Source organism: Coloeus monedula (genome assembly GCF_965178545.1).
Source record: "Coloeus monedula genome assembly, chromosome: 5".
NCBI classification, from domain to species: Eukaryota; Metazoa; Chordata; class Aves; order Passeriformes; family Corvidae; genus Coloeus; species Coloeus monedula.
In genome coordinates, this window is record NC_138785.1 from 66,147,957 (window position 1) to 66,171,349 (window position 23,393).

The following is a 23,393-nucleotide window of genomic DNA, read 5'->3' on the forward strand; positions in this document are numbered from 1 at the left end:
GAGATTAGCAGCTCACTATTTGAGCTAGCCAGCTAGGTAACTATTTGATCTAACTGGCATGTTAATCCTGATGTTATGCTTGCATAAGCTCCTTCAAGTCTAATCAGCTGCCAATCCATGAGACGTCACTGAATGGAAGGTCTGAGTCCAAGGGCTACAATAATAACTACCTCCACCCCAAACTGCATTGCCTTCAAGGGAACCAGAAATCTTTTCAATACCTGTATTAATTTGCTTTATACACGTTGCTGGCAGATTCTTACCTGTTTGGTGATACATCTGCCTAAGTCCGCTTGTAACCACATCCTCCCATTTTAATTAGGCAGTTGGACACCAGACACGCCTGGATAAGGGAACAGTGCTCGGTGGCACTTACAAGACCACAGCTATTCGTGTTCTCCGGGCTAAAAATCTTGGTGTTGAGGGAGAAGTTTAGTTTGGGAACAGAGTTACATCTTTTGCAACTACCTTTTTATGTTTGTCAGATAGCCCTTATCAAAGCCGCAGCTAACTGCTGCTGTAGCAACAAACGGAACATCGCTCTCGTCTTGGAACACGTGTTTCAGGAACTGTCTATAAGGGCGAAGGAAGGGCTGTGGTGTCAGGTAGGCGATCCCACGGGCCGGTTCATTTCCGAGGACGCGGCGCTGCCCTGGGTGCGGGCTCAAGCCCCGCCGCGCTCCGCGGAGCCGCTCGGGCTGGCCGGGTCCGTCCTCGGCGGCGCCGGGCGCGGGCCGGGAGCGGCTCCATCCCCGCCGGAACAGGAAGGCGGCCGGGGCGCCGCGGAGGGCCGGGGAGGAGCCGCCGCCCGCAACATCCCCGGGGAGGCTCTTGGCAGGCGGGGGCCGCCGCCCGCACGCCCCGGAGCAGCGGTAGGTGTCCGCGGCGGGAGCAGCGGGGCAGGGCCGGGCGCGGCTCCCTGGCGGGTGCCGGTGCCCGGGTGCCGGTGCCCGGCTGCCTGGCGGGAGGACCCCACGTCCTCCGCCTCATCTCTGCCGCGGGGAACTGCGGCTTGCCTCTGTCCGCCGGCCGAGCGCCTGCCCTGACCTGAGCCAGGGCTGTGGGAGGGAGGCAGAGGAGCCCTCCCGAGGCTGAGCGGGTAAAGCCGGGCCCGGAAAATTTTAAAGGGGGAGAAGGTGAGGTAAGAAAACTCAAAAGGATGATATTCTCGCTGGTGGTAGATGATAAATCTCAGTTCGTGCGTTAGGGCAGGGCCAGCTTTGGTGCTGATCCCTTCCTGGGAGCCACGGCATCAATCCCCCGCCCTGTGGATGGGGGCCGGGGACAGAAGGGACGAGACACGGCCGGGGAATCCCGAGGGAAGGGCTGGGGAGAGCCGGGCAGAGCCAGCGAGTGTCAGGGACTCCCGTGTGCCGAGAAACAACTTCTCCAAGCTGACATCCCTCCCTCTCCCTACGCGCCTCACACAAGGCAGATGTCGCGGTGGAGCTGAAGTGTTCTGTTTTTGCTGTCAGGATGCCAAGGGCCTGTAAAATGTTGTGTGGTTTCCTGCCTAGCAAAAAACTATGGGGAGGTTTGAACAACAAAACTGATGGAGCACAAAGGCAGAAACATGCAGTACCTTGGGATATTGTGTAAGGGAAATTGCAACCACACAGCCAAAACTGGAGCAGAGTGAAAGGTCAGTGCAAGCATGGATGGGTTCGAGCTGCACACTGGCAGAAATGTTCGTGAGGAAAAGGTGTGAAGGATGTTACCTTTGTAAATAACCCTGGAATAAGTTCAGCTTGGTCAGTTGTAATTCAGTGGATGAATAAAAAAATTATGAGGAAAATCAAGATAGAATCTGCCCCAATGAACCCATCCCTCAGCTGTTGGCTGGACAGACTAGGGCCAGAGAGTATTTGTTTATAGGAATGGTTATTTCAGCTCCATGTGCTCTTGTATCATTTGGGTAAGTAAATAATGCTGAATATCTGTAGTGGTGATGATTTGCCATTTTAAATAAAAGGATCTTGAACATAAATCTGCTAGTGATGAGACCAGTTTGGTTAAGAGCATTATGCCAAGAGTTAGTAAATGGATTGCAGGTGGCCTCCTTCCATGTTTATTTACCTCATGGCATTTGAGCTTTAATAATGCTTCAGTGCTAATTAACTGACTTCACAGGTAAAGAAATGTCACAATAATATTTATTGCTGGGCATGACAAAGTGTTATAGCCTTCAATTAGTGTAGTATTGTTTTCTATACACAAGTGCCTTGTGTATAGAAATATGGTACATCTGGTCTGGAATAAAATTTATATTAAAAGTTGTTCATTGTTTTCAGTACTGACTCATCAAAGTTAATGAATGTTTTTGTATCAATTGGCTGTGGATGAAACTCTGTCTTCTTTTTTACTCTTTTAGTGCAACAAATGTTCAGGGATTTTTGCCATAGAAGGGACTGTAAATTTGATTCTTTTATGACTGAGATATCCTACATGTTTTACAAGTCTGAAATTTGCAGTTCTATGGTTTATGTATTACTCCTTGATTTTGATGTATGTTGAAAATTAGTTTATTTTCAGGATTGAGACCAACTCCTTTATTTGTTAAATATTGAAGGATATATATGGCCAGCATCCTTGTTTAGGGCTTTAAGATAGTTTTGGAGTACTACCAAAGAGAGTTAATAGTTCTGATATTTCTGACAAAATAAAAATGCTGCCTTAATCATTTGATGCCCCAGCTCAGTGGCTATCACCTGGAGAAAGAAATAAAAAAATGAAGTTTCAAAATTTTCTTCTGTTGTTTCTTGTGTTGCTCTCTGGGGTTTATCTTGAAGACAGCACTCCTGCAATAGTTATGAAGTCTGCTTTTCTTTTTTTCTTTTTTTTTTTTAATTGTTATTATTTTGGTCATTTCTAGTATACACTGAAGGCATAAATAAACTCTTACTTGGATGTAAATATTTGGAATACAGTGCCCTTTCATACCTATTTTACTGCAATGCTGAGTTGAAAACATTTAGGAAAGTCGTATTAATGTTGCTCACATGTTGACAAACTTCAAATGTTCCTTAGTTCTGTTCTATTTGAGGTGCTCTTATAGTAGAGTTTGTTGTTTTATTGCCTCTGTAGCCTGTTCTTAATGGAAGCAAACTTGGTGCTGAGATAATAACCAAGACTAGAGACCTGAGGGTCTTGTTCCCTTGTTCCCAGGTAGTTTAATATAGTCAGAAGGGGGGTTTTTGTGAAGTCTGTAGAAAGTAAGAATGAATCAGCAAGATCCTCTTATGAAAGGCCTGCAAAAGGCTTCCTATGACTGGATATAGAAGTATTATTTTTTAAAAGCAGAGCACTGGGAACATGGCCCTGCAAGAGAGAGGAACCAGCAGCAGCTCCATCAATGACAAGCAAGAACAGAACTATAATCGTGTTATTACAATTGTCTTCCTGGCACTCTTCATCGACTTGTTGGGATTTGCTCTCATCTTGCCACTGTTTCCTTCCATCCTTGATTATTACAGCCAGACTGAGGTGAGTAACAGAGAAAGTCAGCCCACAGAAAGTGTTAGAAAATGTAAGAAAATTCTTGAGGGAGCAATGGAAGAAAAATCACTTTCCTTGGGGCAAACCAAACAGCTGTTGGAAGATTAATAATTACCCAGCACATATGAATGGTTCATGGACTGAATTTATTTGTGAACCTGAATAAGACTCTCCACCCTTGTTTTTTCATTAAAATGAGAGATTTGTTTTGATGAAAATTCAGGTATTTCTTAGGGACTAGTCCTTGTAGTTACCAATGCTTTTGTGTCTTACACTGATGCCCCAGGTGAGACAGTTCATAATGGATCTGCATGCTGGGGTTTATCTAAGAACCAAGGAGATGACAGCTTTTACCCCACCAGAGTATTTCACACAGTCACTTGCTCCCTCCCCCAGCATGGAGTTCCATCTCACCTTCCATTCCTAGCAGGGAACTGGCTGCTGCTCCAGGAACAGAGCAGAAGGTCTTGTTGGATCCTGGCTGTGCAGATGCTCACTGTTTCCCTTCTCAGGTGTTACTGGCATTACTGGTCAAGATGAATATGTTGTCATGGGAAAATTGCTTTTGCAGCCCAAACCTCTGTCTGTCAGCCCCTTTCTAACCCCACTCCAGCTGCAGCTGTAGGCTGTCCTTCTTACACCTGTATCTCTAACCCAAACCATGGGCTCTGATCTCCAGGGTCTTCCCCCCACTTCCAGTGTATTTCCAATAGCCAAGATCTTCACCTTCTTTTCAAGTCCTCCTCCTCTTTTTTGGGAATCCTTTTTTTTTTGCACCACCTTTTCTTTCTGCATCTGGAAGCTCCTGGTTCTCCCGGGCTAAACAGTCGATGTGCAGAAGGACAGAATGTCTCATGTTGCCTTTTTAATTGAAAGATTCAGGGAATGCCTGTTTAATTCAGGATTTAGCAAGTAATGGGCCTGATGGTTTGAAAAAGTTCAAATTCAGACATTCCCCTACCCGAACATCTACACCCAATTATCTGCTGTCTGTTAGCATTCACAGTTTAAGCTATTTTTGGCCTATGATCAGTGAGGAAATTTTCCCTTGTGGGGAGGAGGAGGGAAGGAATCATCTAACATTGTCTCTAGTTCTCTAAGCTCTGATGCTGTCTTTGAAAATAAAACTGAGTGACTGTCTTCCTGCTTCTACTTCCCTGTTACCTGTTTTTCAGGATGGATTCTATTTGTCATTGCAACGTGGTGTAGACTGGTTTGCAGCGATGGCTGGGATACCTCCAGAGAGGAAATACAACAGTGTCTTGTTTGGAGGTAGGGAAACCAAACAAACAAGCTAATAGCCAAAAACAATGTTCTTTCCAAGTTATTTGCAATGTTGATGTGCAAGATGACAAGAAATTCAGCAGGCATGCTTGCCTGTTGTTAGTTCTACATTTAAGTAACACAGAAAATATCTCTTGGACTAGACTATAAATGATTTTGTTTTCACCACACTGATAGCAATGAAGAGTTGGACAGCCCCATCTCTGTCATTTGGAGACACCTAGACAGGCAAGAGGAATGGGATAACAGGAACCTTATGAAATTCAGGAAGGACAAATTTTAAGTCCTGCCTGTGGAAAGGAGTAGTCCTTGCAATGATACAGACTGGACACTGACTGGTGGCCCTGGGGGTCCTGATGAGCAGCAAGCTGAGCAAGAGCCAGCCCTGGCAGCAAAGGTGCCAACAGCTCCTGGAATGCATGAAATGAATCAGAGTTAGGGAAGTGATCATCTTCCTCTACTCAGCACTTGATAGACCATATCTGAATTATTTTGGTCCTCAGTACAAGGAAGGGTGTCCATACGCTGTCGTGAGTTCAGTGGAGGGCTCTGAAGATGTAGAATCTGGGACCCTTGGCTGGTCTGCAGTGAAAGGCAGCTTTCCAACACCTGTGGGGAGGTTATGGAGAGTGAGGATCTTCACTGAGGTATGTGTGGCAGAAGGAGAGGCAACAGGGGTAAGTAGAAGCAGGGGAGGTTCAGACTGGAAATAGGGAGGAACATTTTTCCATTGAGGATGGTCCGTGGAACAGGCTGCCCAGAGCAGTGTCCATCCTCAGAGATTGTCAAACCCTGATTCAGTAAGGCCCTGAACAATCTGCTCTGACCTCACAGCTGATCCTATGAGCAGGTGGTTGGAATAGGTGACCTCCAGAGCTCCTTTTTAACCTGAGTTATCCTATGATCTTACTCAATTTGTTCTACAGATTGTTACAGAAATACAGGCCTGCTGTTCCTTGTTGTCAGACTGCCAGCTGAGGGTCAGGAGCCTGCTGTGCTGAGCCCTGGCAGTCACAGAAATTATTCTTCCTTCTCAGTTGATCTGCACATGATCAGAGATCAATCAGTAGGAAGCACAGGAAATAGAAACTTAGGAGTTCCAGCCTTGCTTGCCCTTTGGGCGGGTATAGTGCAGCACTGCTTCTAAATCTCATTAGTCTTATTAAAAGCAGCAGAGCTGCTGGCTTGCAGGATCCAGCAGCATTTGCTGTCACTAGGACACTGGTGTGGATGAGCTCCAGCAGGAACAGTGAGGGAAATATGTCATGTTACACAGCAGAGACTCTTCTGGCTCTTTGCCATCTAGATAGTTGTGACGAAACTGTGATTTCAGAGTATGAAGATACAAGGGCGTCTGGGTTAATTTTAATTAGACCTTCTCTACCCTCTCTTTTTAGTGAGCTGAGGCTTCCCCCAAGATAAGAAAAAGGCTTTTAAAATAAACTAAATGAAACACAAAACTAAATTAGAATATGTGTGAATGTATTGTTACTATTTAAAGTAGTTTAATTTGGTATAACAGGCATTAGGAAGTTTATAAGCCATTTTCCTCTTTCCCACCGTATCCTTGCAGGCATGTTTTTCCTTCTCTGCTCATTTTTTAGTCAAATTACTGGCTTGGAATGCTAGGAAACAGTTTTCTTTGATCCCTCAGAAGCTGCTTTCTGTCTCCTCTAAGGCTTTACCAGAAGCCTCCTACTTTCAACTTCTCACCATCTCAGACTGTTTAAATAAGGGGTGGGAATTCCCAGTCCAACTTGTTGCTTTTCCTTTTACATGCTGTGTCCTGTACTCGTGGGAGTGCTGTGTGGAAAGTTTCATTACAGCTGTGATGTTAATCAGAGGCTGCTGCAGCCTTCCTGCAGCTTGTATTCCTTCAGGAATGCCACAGGGAGCATGGGATTGGGAAGGTGCTTGCAAGATCATCTTGGTGTTTCTCCCAGTGCCTGATGTATTTCACTCTCTTTCATATTTGCTTAGACTGCAACCTCTTCAAGGCAGAACCTTCTCTGCCCGTGTCAGGGCCCTGAGGGCACCAATACTTAGTTGCTGTGACCAGTCATCACCCACACATTTTCTGCCCACTGATTCAGGAACTGTATTTCAGACTTTGTCTCTGTCCCCATCTACACTGGAGGTGTCTTGTCTCCCAGCCTACATCACAGAGTTGTTTCCACTCCTTTCTCTGCCCCTGGCTCCTGCTGGTCCAGACTGGACTCCTGGAAGGATGTGTTGAATAACCCTTGCCTTGTCTGGGACTGTCAGTGGGCCTTGTTGGCAGCACCTGCTCTGCCCAACCCATCAGACCATGGGGAGCCCAGGCTGGTGAGGGCACTGCAAGTGCGGTGGTCACCCTCAGCTCCCAGCTCCTTCCCCCATGTGGAACAGCCCTGCTTTTGCTGCATGCTGGCTTGGAAATATTTGGCATGAAAAGGTGTTTTTACAGTGCTAGAAACACAATGAAGGGAACTGTGTGCCATACACTGCCAGTGTAAAAGTCTGTAAGATTTTTTTACACAGTTTTTTGAGCTTTGAGTTATCACAAGCAGCTCTTCTTGACAAGGTGTTCAGTATCAATATTCTGCCTCCCTCAAAGCTGATGGGAGCAGAACTTCTGGTCTGTCTCTCCTCTGCCTTTTAAAGCTTTGATAGCTGAATGATCTGAAACATATAACCCAGTTTTTCCTTTAGAGAAAAGCTGTGACAGCAAGGCATCTTTTGCCTGCTTGTTGAGAGTGTAGTGCAAATTAATAACTCCATGAAGCTATAAATGGCAAGAGAAAAGAGGAATTAAAGATCACAGAACCTGGAGGCAGATTTCAAAAGACTCTTGGAGTCTGTTGAAATCACTCCTACCTCTTAGGGTGCCTCAGTAACAGCAGTGCTTAAGTCCTTCTTTCCATGATAAAAAAGAAAGAGAAACTAATTAAGTGTGACAGAATCAGGTTCAAACAGTCAAAAAAGTCTTAAAAGAACTGTGACTATTAAAGACTGTGTTACTTCTGCTTTAAGAACAGAAAATGTATGTAGTCAGCAGGGAAATATTGGAGAATCGTCATTCCATAATAACCAGTGAGTGTCAAACCCTTTCTCACCAGTGAAGTAACCAGAAAGTCATCCAGTTTATGCCTGTTACTCTGGTCTGTCTGTATCTGTTGCCTCAGTTAAGTAACAATGCAAGATTGGTGTTCTGAGAGTGGCATGGTTTCTGAGACAAAGGTATTCTTCATAGCTGCTGTTTTACATTTAATTTCAAGTTTTTGTCACACATAGTATGATAGATCTCAAACAGCTTGGCTGTCTTTGTATTTAAGATGAAGGCAGCAAGTATAATGATACATATCTTTTTATCTTCCTTTTTTTTTTTTTAGGTCTGATTGGCTCAATCTTCTCCATCCTGCAGTTTTTCTCCTCTCCCCTCACTGGTGCTGTGTCAGACCACTGGGGCAGAAGGCCTGTCATGTTGATGACAGTGGTATGTGTCACATGCTGATCTCAGTCATGGCATCTCAATACACAGTGGGAGGCACCGAGATCTTGTGCTTAGCACAGAAACTGAATTGTGTGTGAATTGTGACAGCCAGAGTTCAGTTTTAGAATTGCATTTTCTATATCTGTTGGTTGTGACTCTTTCTTGCCAAGTCACTTGGCCACACTTCCAAGTGTAAGTGCTTAAACTGAACTTCCCAGACCCAGAACTGTACATAGAGGACACCAAAATACTTACCTGTTTCTGTCATTTTCCAAAATCCCTTTCCCCTGTGTATGGGAGAATGACTTCAGATGCTCTGTTGACAAATGTTAGACTTAATTCCTATGTATTTTAGATCATCAAGTGATTAATGAGGGCTCATCACTTCATGGCCTGTTCCACAGAGCCTGGGAATTGTTTGTTAGGAAGTGCTGTATAGCACTGCAAGATGTATTTCTTCTGAACATGAACATTCTCCTTATTTTGAACTCAGATTTATCTTGAATTTGGAAACAAATGGAGTGGGATGGGCAAAAATGTTTTGTGCCCAGGACTGCTTTAACTTCCACAGAATTTTGCTCTTCTAATTTTGTTAGAACAAAATGTCACATTTATATGTAGTTTGTATGGACTTGTTTCTACTTCTTTTATATCACTGTTCAGGACATAGTGCAGTGTCAGTGTATTCAGCCATTTCTGTTACATGGGGTTTGGAGCAGCCATTGAAAACAAATAAAAAACATAAATGTTTAGCTGAGAAATGTGCAGAAATTATATACCAACTTTGCTTTGCTTTATAAAGAACCCTTTCTTGCTTCTGCAGATGGGTTTGATAGCATCATACTCACTATGGGCTGCCTCTCGGACTTTTGGCGTTTTTCTTCTCTCCAGGATCATAGGTGGAATAAGCAAAGGGAATGTCAGCCTCTCCACAGCTGTAATTGCTGACTTGCACTCCCCAAAAGCACGGAGCAAGGGCATGGTGAGTTACACTTGTGGGGTACACGTTTAGTTTTAATGGGCAACTTTTAATTGATTTTGGGTGCTCAGTATGTCTTCCTCAGGTGGAAGTGAAAACATGACTTTGCATTCTGCCTTGCTTCTGGAAAGATGCCGGATCATATTCCTGGGAGCTCTTGGACTTTTGCCAACAACCATCACCCACAAGTGAAACACAGATGTTCTAGAGATGGGAAAACTATCTTGTTTCAGTGTTAGAACTGTTACTCCTGCTGGAAACCTTAATTCTGATTACAATAGCTTAGAAATCAGAAGGTCTTATGGCCCAGTTTTGGCAGCTGGAATCCAGTTACAGGGCAACCCCTTTTTCTCACCTTCCAAAGCTGTGGAAGTGCAGCAGCACAGCACACTGTGATCCTGACTTCCTTGCACACTGCACTGGCTTAAGGATCTGAGCTCAGTGGGTAAATGATGTGACATTTGGCTGACTGAGAAGTATGAGCAGCTGCCCTATCCACTTCCAGAAGGCAGCAGCCCAGATGGAAACACCCTGCAGACTGAACTTGGGCTGTGAATTACCAGTTATATCTTTTATCCTATAAAAACCTTGGAAGCCCAGATTTCTCTTAACAGAATTTTATAAGCCACTACAGAGGACAGCTGCTTCTTGGGAGGGGGAAGGCTTTAGACTTCACAGTGATAGGTAATGAATCTTCCAAGCAATTTATTATGATCCTGGTGAGCCAAAATGCGTTTTTATTTGTGGAGAGAGGTAGCCGTACAGCACTAGTAAATAAAATGGGTCAGGGCCTATTTTTAGGGCCTGAGAGTTAAGTCACTTAGTACAGCATGGCTCACATCCACATGGCTTGTATTCTCTTCTTTTCCAAAGCAAAGTAGGCATGTTCATTCTGCCTTCTGGGAAGTGAACAGCATCTGACTGAAGCTATTCTCAAATACTGATGGGCCACTGCCTGTTCTGCCACTTCCCTGACTGGACAGAAAACAAAATCGTTTATTTGGAAACAGCAGGTTTTTCACACTTCCTGTTTTTGCTGTGCACTCCCTGCATCCTTGGGGCGATTAGGTTCTGTACCTGGTTAATCCAAATCGAGAACTGAGCTGCCTGAAAAAATGGTGTCTAAAATTCTCTGTTTGTGTATCTCTGCAGGCCATGATTGGTGTTGCTTTCTCCCTGGGCTTTACCCTGGGCCCCATGATGGGTGCTTACCTCGCCATGCAGACAGAGAAAGGAGAAGTCTTCTACCTTCGTGCAGCATTGTCAGCACTCGTGTTTTCTGTGGCTGATTTAATTTTCATCTTCCTCCTTCTTCCAGAGACACTTCCCAAGGAAAAACGGGTAAATGGACGATCAGTCTCAAGATGTATGTTTTTCTGTAAAAATAGGATTTGAGAATGGTTGAAATACTGGAAACAGTGAAGAACAGGCTTAGCCAGTGTCTCAGAAATTTAGCTCATTCCTGGGATTAGGATTATTATTAAGGCTGGTGTCAAAGCAGTTGTATGATCATAGAATCCTAGAATATTTTGGGTTGGAAGGGACCTTAAAGATCACCTATTTGCAACTCCCCTGCCGTGGGCAGGGACACCTTCTACTAGACCAGATTGATCAAAACCTCATCCAACTTGACCTTGAACACTTCCAGGGATGGTCCCATCTCCTAGCCCAGTGTAATAAAAGAAATTCTTTATAGTTAACAGGACTGCTTAATTGCTGGTTTTGGTGTTTTACGTTTAAATTCCTCAAAACCTAATGTGAACGTGGGAGGGAGACTATGGATTTTAAACTATAACCACAGGGATTCCTTAGGGAAGAATTTCAGCAAATCATAAAAGTAAATGCATCAGAGACTGGATTTTCTTTCATTTATCCAATGTATGTTATTTTCTTACCTACTATCTTGTATTTGCTTGAATATTTTGAACACTAAAGTAGCAAATTACTTTTTTCTGAGCTGTTCTGTCTTCTGCTGATAGAAAATACCTACATGTGCTAAAATTCAGTGGATTTGTGGGGCCAAACACTTATTAACATTATGATTTAATATTGTGTGATTGGACACTGTCAAAGGTGTATCTGATTAAAAGTCTCTTAGAAGAGTTTCCTTTGTAGCATGAGAGAGGTGGAATTCAGCCTGGGTACTCAATTTGAGGCTTTCACTGGATTGGGTCTTTGCTGTGACCCCTGGTTTCTAGGCAGCACTCAGTTTTTGGAGCGTGCTTGGTCTCTGGATAGCCAAACCCATTTGACATTGAGAATTGTTCAGGAAACTTGTATCTGCAATGATCCTACCAAGGAAAAACTTTGCACCTTCCCTGAGTGTTTCCCAGCAGGTTGTGTCCCATGTGAAATCTATTGCTCACACTGTGTTCCCAAGCTCTACAGCTATTTTATTTTCTTTTAACAACTCTTCCATGTGTCATCTGTTCCTATTTCCTATTTGGCTGTTTCTAAACAATCTGGATAAAATCCTGTTCTTAGTTAGAGCTGCACACTCCGGGAAGGTGGCAACACGGTGACATAGGGAAGTGCAGCAGAGTCAATCTGTGTTCTATAAACAATTCCTAATTTGCTGTAGAGTGATTAAATGGCTTCAGTGCCTTTTAGGATTATGTGATGACTGAATAGATCCCTCCCCCTTTTATTATCCTTTTGAAAGTTCTGATCAGCTGGTCTGTGTTAGCCAACACCACTGAATTTTGGTAAGGAAGGAGCTCTCTGTCACTGCTTTTTGGGACTCTGCCCCTGTACAGCAGTGGGTGCTGCATGAGGTGCTGCTCAGGGCCAGGTCCCAGTCACACAAAGTACAGAGTGTTTGCCTGCTCATGAGAGAGTGGTTTGGGGCTTGTGGTTGGTGTCAGTGCTTGTGTGCTGTCAGCCTCCATCTGGGCATGTGATCCATGTGTTCACTTATTAGGCTGCTCTGCTCTCTTCTTTGGTAATTCCTCCACTTTCTGAGTGGAAGTGAGCCCTTTTCTCGGCCAGTGGATGACAGAGGAAAGGCAGGTATGTTGGCTGCCTTTCTGGAACTTGGCTGGGCTGAGCTGGAGCAGGTGCTCCTGCAGTATAGGAGTGGAATATGTTGGAAGGACAAATCTGTAAAAAGAGGGGAAATCATCATGATGAGTGGCAGGAGGATGTGCCAGTGGGATCGGACATCTGTTTCCTTGAAGTTTGCTGTGTTCCTGTTATACCCTTGTTTCTCTATCAGTCTGCTTTTCACAGGAGGAGTATTTCATATTGATTCATGTTGGAATTAACTTGTAGGAAGGGGAAAATGGAGGGGGATGGGGAACAGGGATGTGTTTTCATCCAAAGAAAATAGCATTTTTACTCCCTTCCTTCCTCTTTTTGTCAACTGTTCCATGAGTTGATCAGCTGAAGAGAGCCAGACACTGGCCTATGGTAGCCAAAACAGCTTCTGCTGTGACCTGACTGGGAGAGGGGAGAAATAGGAAGGTCTCTACTGAAATCTGTCCCCTTTAAGAGCTTTTGAGTTAGTTTTTAGCTAAGCTAGCCATGAGAGAGGCTGCCTAGTTGGAGGGAGGGTCTTACAACTCTCTTTTTCTGGACTGTGTGCAGGGCTATGCAGTATCAGTAGCAGACTTGTGCTCTGTGCATACTGAACGTGTCTGGTTTGCAAGGTAAGGCTGCAGCCTTCCAAAGGCCAGGCTGCATTCCTGATGTGGGCTGACTCTGCCTTCCAGACTTGTTACTGTGTCTTTCTGCATTAGAGGACAACAGAATGAGCAAAGACACTGTGAAAAATGTCTGCCATTCAAGGTGGCTTTTGGGGTGATCGTGAAGTAAAATTGAGCAATTGTGGTGTAATAAATCATAAGCATAGAAATTAAATACAGGTTAGATGTTGCAGAGTTTGAACCTGTGAAGAAACTAAACTACATGTAGCTGCTGACATTGAAATTGGCAGTGTATACCTTTTGGGGGATGGTGAAACTCTTTAGCCAGGTTTAGGACAATGTTTTCATTATGGATTAGTGGATGAAGTCACTTCTAGACCACTGTTTCTACGGCAAAGATAGGAGAAATTGCAAAACATTTATGTGTGTGCACACAAACACACCTACATTAAAAAATCTAATAGATATATATATTTCATGAAACACCTAAGATTTTAAACACATGCATATATAATGTATGAGCTGCTTGGCATCCTGTCTGACATGGATAATAATTCAAAACAGGTACAAACTACAGGGTATTTTTATTACTGGCAAACATGCTTGTGGGGTTTTGCTTGTGCCCAGATTCTCTGCGCTGTGGTGCAAACCCCATCGTACCAGCACATTCAGGAACTGGGGATTGCTGCAAGTCAGCTTCAGGAAATCCTCTTAGTCTTCTTAACAGCGTGAGCAAACTTCTTGGGTGTGTCTGTTTACTCTCTACAACAAATGCAGTGGGAGGGAGAATAAATATCCCAGTATGTTCTGTGTGAATCAGCAACTTCATGGCTTCCCCAGTCTATTGAACTGGTTGCTGTTGTGAGACTAATGGGCTTCAGACTCTGCTGCCGGGTACTCAGAAGCTCTGACTTTCAAAACAAGACAGGGGTCACGGTAATACCATATTGAAGGTTGACTTGTTTACAGCTTCATTAAATCCAGCCCGTAATGAGTCCCCAGGTCATGCACTGAGATTAAGTTCTACTGACAATCTGACCTTTAATCTCTGCCCTCAAAGGGATAATAGCTCCCTCCCTCCCTCTCTGGGAAGAGAAGGAAGCTCATCAGATAAAGCCTGTGCAGTGCTTTGAAGGCGTGAAATACTACGTGTGATTATTCAGGATTCTTGAATGTCTTATCTCTTCCTGTGACTGTTGTATAAAGTGACAGGCTAAATTCTACTCTAAAAAAATTATTTCCCTAATAATGTAGGAAATTTGATTTCTAATCATTTAGACATTACTTCTTTTAGTGTTTTCTTTAATTTTCTATAGTTTAGAATTAAAAAAAAAAAAGTAAATTCTCTGTAGATGGAAGAATAAGCATCTTCCAAGTGCCTGTGGGTAAGGAGCAGGGAGAGTGCCACTAGGTGCATAATTAGGTTCAGATGTTGTATGCAGTACAAGGCCCAGAAGTGTTACAAAATAAATTTTCCTCTTTAAAAAGCCACACATTGTGGCTGGGCAGAATCTCCTTGGAAATTTGTCTAAAAATATCTCCAAAGAATCTCTCTAAAAAAAATTTATTTTCCTTCTCTTCCCCAGGAGGTGTCACTGGCTGGCTAAAATAGCAACCAGTCCCAAAACAGACCAGTGTTTGATATGCTGTGCATACTGGTCTCAGATTTGTAGCAATGGAGCAAATCCTCAGCTTCCTGTGAGCTTGCAGGCAGATGGGCCATTATTTTCCCAATAAATGTTCTTTGGACATGAGGGATTATGCAAAAGGTGAACCAAATAAAGCCACCTTTAAGGCTGTGGAGAATGAGCCTCTTCTGCTTTGTAAGAACCCAGAGAAGAAACTCTCTCTTGTCTTCAGTGAAAGCTGCTATCAGTGCTTTACCTTTCAATTACAGTGCTGGAACCAGTTCTGGGTTCAGAAAGTCTGGGTTGTTACTGACACCCACTCAAATCCCAATGCCAGGTGCCTTGTTTCATCTCAGATGATTTGTGTAGGTGTAGAGGCACATTTGGTGGTTACTGTCAGTTCCTAGCAGTGGTTATTACATTAGGATTTTAAATAAACCTCTTTCTGTCTTTGATCAGGTCTCTTCTGTGACATCTGGGCTTCAGGCAGCAGTTGACTTGCTCAGTCCTTTGGCTTTATTTCAGTTCTCTGCAGTCACCCGAGGAAAGGAATCCCCTTCAGAGCAGAGTAAGTGTCAGATGGCTTTTTATGGTAATACTCTGTGTCTTTTTGTGTGGCATTGGTCTCTAAGTGAAAACTGTACTCAAACCATTCAGAAGCAGCACTCTTCGCTCATTTAAAAGCTACCTTAGTAACTTATGAAGAGGCAGTTGGAAGCTCCATTGGACCTTGGTTCTCTTATTCCCAAAAGAAGGTTTTGAATACAAGTGTTTTGAAGATTCCTGACTTGATACTTGTGTTTTCCTCAGCCACTGGCTGCAGCATGGGGTAGGCTGCAGTAAGTGAAGTGATTTAAAGGTAGATCAAGGCATGAGCAAGGGAGATGTGAGTTTGCTTATTCAAGCTGCAAGCCAGGAACTTCAGAGTAGAATTTTACTTCTCAATTCAGACTTGGCGATGTAGGATTCACTACATCTCTGTAGGACTCGTTTTGTGGCATGTCTTGTATGGATATTTAAAATCAGCATCTGAGGTGAGAACATTTCCCTGTGCAGCTGATAAATGTTGCTCTTCTATTGTGATTTTATTCTCAGCCTTTGTTTGGAAAACTCCACCATGTTTCATTCCCTACCTCCCACCCTCTTGGTGTTTGTTTGGGTTTTTTGTTTGTTTAGATATTCAGAATCTCAAAATTTTGGGCCTGGCTTACTTCCTGTACCTGTTCCTGTTTTCCGGCTTGGAGTATACACTGAGTTTTCTCACTCACCAGAGATTCCACTTCAGCAGGTATTGCACATTTAGAATATAATGTATGTTTTGACTAGGATATTTTCCAAAATCTTGATTTAAGGTTTCTTCATGTATTTTCAAGAGAGGCTTTCTGACATTAGTAAAACCACTCAGTAAAGCCACCCCTGCGTTCAGTGGTACTTGGGCTTTGTGAGAAGAATTTATGAAATACAGGCACAGTGTTTATCATGAAAGGAAGTACTCAATCTGCAGCTTCTAAAAAGTAGGGAATATAAATACCCAAGATTAAATTAAAGCTCCTGAAATAGGTATAGCTGGGCTAGTTGTATTGATTATAGTTTTATAGATTATAGAAAAGCCTTTTATTGCTCAGAAGAGTTTTTGGGTATCAGGACAAATTTTGCAGCTCACAGAGGCAAAGGATGGGGGGATATCTGCATGATGATATTTGCTCATCAGCACTCTGCATTGCATATGGGGTGCAGTCATGTCACAGAGCCTGGTTTCCTGTAGTCAAACACCAGAGAAGAAAGAGAACAGAGTCCATCAACAGCTCAGCTTGAAATACTTTTCCTGCCAGCTCATAGGAAGAATTCCAGCCAGGAACGTGAACTTGCAACTTGATTCCTGGGCATGTCCTTCCCTTTAAGTAATTCTCAGGGGGTTGTCTCATCTTTCCCTGTCTGTCTTTCATTACAGTTTGTGGCTTAAGTAATCTGTGTGTGTCAAGGAGAGGTTTTGTAGTGCACTGAGCTTTGTTGTGTCCTGTGCATTCAGGGCAGCCCTCAGTGAGGTGCAGAGCTGTGTGCCAGCAGTACAGCTCTGAGACAGCCAGCTTGTTATGGAGGTGAGGCCCTTCAGTTGAGAACAGCCACATAGTTCACAGAATATCCACAATAAGAGAGGGGGAAGGGAAAAGTGAAGAAAACTGAAGGGTGGAGGGAGTGATGTCTCAGATTTCCCAGTGTGACACCCCATCACCACCACGTTGTGCCTTGCTGACCTCCATCAAACCCTCCATGAGTTGCACCTTGGAAACCAACAACTCTCATGCACATGGCACAGATGTCCACAGCACAGGGTAATTTATGTGTTGAGTCGTTGTGGGCCACCCCAGAAACCCTGACCTACCCCACAGCAGTCCAGAGGTGGCTGCAGCACTTGCCAGCATTGTCCCATCCATAGGATGAGGCCTTGGAGTTTTCCCTTCTTGCTCTCTGCTTGCCATGGCAGCTGTTGCCAGTGTGTTGAGAGCTCTGCAGTGCTGAGTGAGCCCCAAAGGCATTTTGTCTCCCTTGCTCAGAGAGGGTCAGCACAGGAGCAGTGAATCCCAGGGCAGAATGCTCCGTGTGTGACTCCATAATCCGTGTTTTTGCCTCCCTTCCAGCATGCAGCAGGGCAAGATGTTTTTCTTTATTGGAATAACAATGGCTGTGATCCAGGGAGGCTATGCTCGCCGAATCAAGCCAGGAAATGAAATCAGAGCTGTAAAAAGGGTAAAAAAAAAAAAATCAATATTTCTTTTTCTCCCCCCCCCCGCCCAAATCTGATATGTTAATTCTCAGTCTGAAGTGCAATGAAGGGTAGTTGGAGGCTATAACTGTATTTGTCCTATCAAAAGAAATTTCTGTCTCATCTATTCAGCTAAATGACTTCTCAAAACTGGTTGTTGGGCACTTATCTGTCTCACTAAACTTTGGAACATTAGAGCCCTTTCTTATGATATGAGCAACAATATTATTGACACTTTGTGTTCCTCATATTTAATTGCAATAAGGAATGAGAGCAGATTGTCCATCTGTGCAAATTAGGTAAAATATTGTGAAGAGTATACTTTATTTCAGTGGCTTCTCTTGCAATGCAGACATTGAAACTACTAAAGCTGTTTCAGGGCTGATCTCTGACTCTTTCTGGGAAATTATTTTCAGTCTGGCTATCTTTGTGCTTGACAGGCTTTCCCTAGAGTATATTTCACTGCTGGGCAGGGAGAAATAGATTCTTTTTCCAATCTTTGGGTTGTGATCATCAGTATTACACGTAACAAAAGCATGTACCAATGTTCAGACCAAGGTTTCACTGACAAAAGTGTACATTCCTTTGTTTTGCTTAGCTCTGTCTTCACAGAGATGCTGCAGCTGCTGCACTGGGATGACAGGGAACAGCTCCCTGCAGTTTATACAGCTGTGGGGACAGCAGATATGTCTTGTCCTTTACATTTGTGTGTGGAACTAAACAAAGCACTACCTTGGCTCCTTGGCAATAGCTTTGCTTGGTCTGTTAGAGCCTTGATTAATGTATTTTACATTATTTTGAGGCCAGTGTGATTTCAGTGGTGGCAGGGTAGAAGATTTCCAAACCGCTGCATTCCAGTGAATTGACTCAGCTTCTCCTAAAGTGATTTCTGCCGGTGAAACAATCTCCACCCTGGTCCCTGGCAGGCAAATGTCAGGCTGCTGGTGTCAGGTTTCCCTGTGGATGAACATCAGCTGCTGTGTTGGTGCTGCTTCTTCCTCCACATCAGCTTCCCCTGTGTGCTCTGCCAGCCTGCTGTGTTTGCTGGCACTGCACTGCCCTTTGCACCTCTCATTTTTCTACTCCTTCCTCTTCCCTGCAATGACATCTGCAGTTACCTCAAACCCTCATTTGCTGGGCTGATGGCTCCTCATGAACACCCATGTCCACAATGCAGAGACCCCCTGGCCTTGGGGCACTCTCTCCAGGGACACCAGTGGGTTTTGTGGGAGTTCCCCCTTTTGCTGAAGTTACTCTGGCAGTTTGTCAATCTGCACCATATGGCAAACGTGGCCTCTCTTAGCACCGTGGTTACAGTAGCTCATTTATCACTGAATCTTCAAAATGAGGCACTCAGTGGCAGTGAATACCCTCCTTTATCACACACGAAGCAGATCTGATCTGTCTTTTCTGCAGGAGCTCTGTAAGCGAGGGAGACATCACAGGGGAAGTCTAGCTCTTGGAGGAGATGGAGAAGGCTTTTTAGTTTTGGGGTTTGAATTTTAGATGCACCCTCTCTTCCCTTTTTTCCTCTTGGCTACAGAAATCTGAAAGCTAAAGATAAAATCAGCCAATACAGCTGAACAAAAGCAGAGGAGCTGTAATCCTGCTGCACACAAGCTTTTTCTTCTTTTGTACCAGCTCATGAGATGAAGAGTTAAAGCCAGATTTCTGTGCACGTCAACACAGAACAAGATAAAAAATCCCCCCAACACAACAGATCTGTAGAGAGAGAACTTGCATGTGGTGTGCAATCGTGACAGTGAGAGGGAACAGGAAAGTTCATTGTGCTGGTGTGTGGCCATCCAGGTGACTTTGAAATGTCTGCTGGGGAAGAAAGGGCTTCTGCTTGTAACTTGTGTGCTGTCCTATCAGCGGAAGGGAACTGGCAGGACACCTAGAGTGAGGCTTTAACAAGCGCGGCACAGATGTAACCGTGTGACTCATTGCTTTTGCAGGCTATTATGTTGCTGATTCCAGCGTTCCTGTTAATTGGATGGGCTGCAAATATGACCATGCTGAGTGCTGGACTGTTGCTGTACTCCTTCGGTGAGCTGTTCAAAGGGCACTGCAAGCTAAGCACAAATGATTTTTCTTCATGTATTTATTCACACTGTTAAAAAAGATGCACTTCTAATTTCAAACTACAAGTAACAGAAAGTTGACACTTCGGTTTATGAAATATGAAAGAAACAGTGTCTAGGGTTTTTCTGATGCTGTTTTTATCTCAGGAAGTTGTCATGGTGGTATTTGGAAGCATCCCCAGCACTCCTGTTGTCTTGTCTCACTGGGGAGCTCTTGGAGGATGGTTTTTTAATGCCTCATCTTAGCAGACCTAGAAGCAAAATATTCACTAAGTAGCTCAGTTCAGGAAAAAAAGCAAGATATTTTATCTTTGTACCTGTGTGGTGGTTGGATTATTTCTTAGGCCAAAGGCTGGAGACCTGCACACTCTGAGGGTGTTCAGACTGAGCAAGAGTGAGGGTCAGATGTTTTAAGTGTTTGCATAAGTTCTGCCAACATAAGCTGTTGTTCAGGGAAACACTGAAGTTGAATCCATCTACTGGATGTCTAAAAAGAGATTTCAGGTATTACCAATGCTGCTAACTATTGTTAAGCAGCTCCATATATGACTAATTACAAAAGTGGACTTCTCTTTTGCATGGTACAGCTTGATTTAGGAGTAAACTGTAAGCCACAAAATGCACCTATTGAGTCTATTATTTGTCTGGGGCCAGCTGTGTGTTGAACAGGTGAGGAGTGAGAGGAGGTGTTTATTTTGTTTAACCATATTTGAGTCCTCCCTGGCCCCTTCCTGTGCAGCAAACTCAATTTCTTCCCAGTTAAGCCAGCTAGAAATGCCTCTGTGGGGATTCTCTTCTCCTTCTCTTCCTCTCTCTGCCCAGCAGTTGGGGCACCTGCAGTTAAAGCAACCTTGATCATTTCTGCTCTCTCTCTGTACTTTCCTCTCCTTCCCTTCCCTTTCTTCCCTGAAACAATTCTGCTTTGTATGGTTGAGGCACTTCTTTTTTGGCAGAAAAGGCCCCTATTTCAGTAATAGGGTAGTGATTGCTGAACAAGTCTTGGCTTTTGTGTCCAAAAAATTTTGTAACCTTTTCTTCTCGGACATGACTGTCTTATTTCCCAAGACAGCCTGTAGCTGCCTCTCATCCCTGAGTCCAGTGCACTGCCTGCACAGGGACAGTGTCACTCTGGGTACAGCCACCTCATTGTCTGGTTGGAACATGAGCAATTCCCTGCTCCACCTGATAAGACCACAGTGATTTGGAAAACTGCCAGCTGGCTGATCAGCCCCATCCATCCCTGTCCCGTGGGCTCACTATGGGAATGAGAGACGCTAATGTGAAACAGCTGCTCGGAGCACTCGCGGCTCTGGGCTGTTCCTGCAGGTTGCCTTGGAGGGGGTGTTTCCATTATTGAACTGGGTTAAACCTGATGACTCAGTGGTGGTGGAGTGCCCAGAGCTCAGCATATTTCTCTGCAGCAGTAACAAGCTTGGGCCACATTTTTCACTGTTGGTCTTGCAACTGTTCTGAGTTCTGCTGTTCACTGACAGTCTCTTCTGTGGATTTTTCCAGCTGCAGCCATTGTTATCCCATGTTTGTCAGCAGTGGTGTCAGGCTATGGTGAGTATCCTTCCTGCTCTGACCAGCTGCCCTTGGCCACATCACTGACCTTTGTATTGACTTGGCTCAGATTATACAGAACTGACCTTGAGTGTATTGCAGCATCAACAGGAACAGTTGTGGGTCCATCTCGGGTCATTCTGCAGGGGAGCACAGGGAAGCAGCCCCTGGCTCACACCTGTCTCGTAACTGGTAATTTCAGCACCAACAGCAACGCTCTGCTCAGCGTGACCATCAGTATCACACCTGAATTTTGTACTGTGTAACACAGTCCAGTGGGATGGGGAAACTGCAGCAGCCCCATTGCTGGCGGTGATGAAGATGAGAAGTGGGCAAAGGCCACAAACAGCACTGAGGAGGGAACAGCCTGGGCTCTCTGAAAGAGACACCAGCCATCCCTGCCATCAGTGAAATAATTTCTTGCTGATTCCTTAGAAAAGACCTCCTAAGGAACCTCCTGAAACCTTCTGGCACTGGTTGCTATGGAGCTTTGTAAAGCAGATGTAGCTGTAGTGCCATCTGTGGCTAACATGGCTTTGGGTCAGCTGGGGGCCAGGACTGCAGTGCTTGCTGAGGTGGAAAAGCAAGGCTTTGCCCATTAATGTCACTTTTATGTTGCTCTTACTTAACGTGCACCCACAGTCCTGTGTTTATTGTACACCTGGGCCTCCTCAGAAAATCCTGTGTACAATGTGAAGCTTTTGTTTTGGATAGGTTCGGGGGTTTTGGGGAGGTTGCAGAACATGCTCTACAAATCGTCCCGGAAAAGCACTCGCACCAGGCGCTGGTGTTTATGCAGTGAAGCAGTTGTGAGGGCCTTGGGGGAGGGCAGGTAAATGCAGATTGGGCACTGGGTGTGAAATGATGGGAGGGGGAGATGCGAGTGGGAAATACCCCAAAAGAACAAGGCTCCCAGAGCTACAGCTGTGCCCTGCCCCAAGCAAAACCCCACACAGTGTCACGCTCTGCTTGCACAGGCACTGCTGGCCAGAAGGGACGAGTCATGGGCATCCTGAGGAGCCTGGGTGCCCTAGCCAGAGCCCTGGGACCCATCCTGGCAGCTGCAGGTGAGTGTGGCCTTGTGTTCCTTCCTCCCTTTGGCACCAGACAGCCCAGGTGGGGCAGAAGGGGCACAGGTACCCCCTGCCTGGGGTCAGATCCCCTGAGCATTTTAGGATAAAGAGACAGAGGAAGGGAAAGCAGCCTCAGAGCTTGAACTTCGGCTAGTGGTAACATCAAGTAAGCCAGAACCTGTTTCCTGAGTGCAGCCATGTGCCAAGCTCCCAGCACTCTCTGGCTCTGCCAAGGGGTCAGTAATTCTGTTCAGCTGTGCAGGTACCATGTGAGCATGACAGCTTTGAGGGCATTCATACATCTGCAAGGACAAGCACAGTATCAATATGAATCCCCTTTCTTTTGCAGTTTACTGGCTGGCCGGGGCAGAGATTTGCTTCACTGTCTGTGGAGCTTTCTTCCTTGTCCCCCTGGCTTTACTCAGGTTGATAAAACAGCAGACAAAGGAGGAGTAGAAAGGAACCACAAAACTACCACTAGCTTCCAAGGACCTCTGCAAGACCTGACTCTTGGCACCTGACTCTGCTGAGCAAATAGGAAAAGGAGGATTTTGATCTTCTGGAAGGATAGACACGATGCCCATTTGCAGCAACACCACACAGCAGTTGTGTTTAAGGTGGCCTCCCAGCCAGCTGGGTTAGCTTTGCAAATAGAAAAACACCAAACAAACGAAGACAGACACACACACACACCCCAAGGAGTTGAGTAAGGCATTAAGAGCAGCAGAGAAGCAGAGACAGCACACCAGCAGCAGGTTTTGGAGCCTCCCCACTCACCAGGTGCTGTTGCACACAGGGCTCTGCTCCTTGCCCCGAGCCGCTGCAGGGGCTGGGCTGGCACAGAACAAACCCTCAGCTCTTTGTTCAGCTGGCACAGAACAAAGCCTCAGCACCACTCTGATGGGGGTTTTGTACAACTGGTACAAGAGATCTGCAAATGCTTCATCCACACCTGCAAACGTGATGGTCAAACAAAAGCAGAAGCACACTACAGGCTCCCTGGGACCCCACTGGTACTTTCACACAGGTGGACTGTTTTTAATATACAATTACATTTGGAGAGATGTTTTATATTTCTAATACTGTGTGATGTTTTTGATGACCATGCCCTGTTCTTTTTGCATTACAATAAACGGTTACATTGCACAGTCCTGTGGTGAGTTCATTACAGTTGTTACACCCATGTGAACTGAACATCCCTGTCTGGCTGAGCCAAAGTGGGGCAAGAATTTTACCCAAGGTGCCAAAGGCCCCCTTGAGGGAGCCAGCCATGTATGACAGCACCATGCTGACCCCAGCAAGAGGTGGGGGAAGGAACCTCCACCAGGCTCTGCCCACTGCTCAGCTGGGAACCTCTGGGAAGGGAGCCCTGTAGTAGCCAATTTGAGTATTTTCAGAGAATGAAAG

At 44.9% G+C, this 23,393-nt stretch overlaps 1 protein-coding gene across 4 annotated transcripts; it reads left to right on the plus strand.

Moving 5' to 3' along the window:
* The first annotated feature begins 786 nt into the window (after positions 1–786).
* On the plus strand, positions 787–23,091 carry MFSD10 (major facilitator superfamily domain containing 10). Of its 4 annotated transcripts, none has more exons than XM_082281233.1 (13): positions 787–872; positions 3,301–3,483; positions 4,671–4,767; positions 8,151–8,254; positions 9,075–9,233; positions 10,383–10,571; positions 14,962–15,070; positions 15,679–15,790; positions 17,142–17,250; positions 19,225–19,315; positions 20,866–20,913; positions 21,891–21,980; positions 22,336–23,091. In XM_082281233.1, the coding sequence occupies exons 2-13, from the start codon at positions 3,313–3,315 to the stop codon at positions 22,440–22,442; spliced, it is 1,386 nt and encodes a 461-aa protein (XP_082137359.1). In that variant the 5' UTR covers positions 787–872; positions 3,301–3,312; the 3' UTR covers positions 22,443–23,091. The 4 variants fall into 4 exon arrangements, with proteins under 4 accessions (XP_082137359.1, XP_082137362.1, XP_082137360.1 ...); XM_082281234.1 differs by having other exon boundaries at positions 827–872; positions 3,298–3,483; XM_082281235.1 differs by lacking the exon at positions 787–872 and adding an exon at positions 972–1,141.
* The last annotated feature ends 302 nt before the right edge of the window (positions 23,092–23,393 follow it).

Coding starts and splice junctions, on each gene's coding strand:
- MFSD10 (XM_082281233.1), top strand. CDS start 3,313: ATGGCCCTGCAAGAGAGAGGAACCAGCAGCAGCTCCATCAATGACAAG. Junction 17,251..19,224: donor AAATCAGAGCTGTAAAAAGG/GTAAAAAAAAAA, acceptor TTGCTTTTGCAG/GCTATTATGTTGCTGATTCC. Junction 21,981..22,335: donor ACCCATCCTGGCAGCTGCAG/GTGAGTGTGGCC, acceptor TTTCTTTTGCAG/TTTACTGGCTGGCCGGGGCA.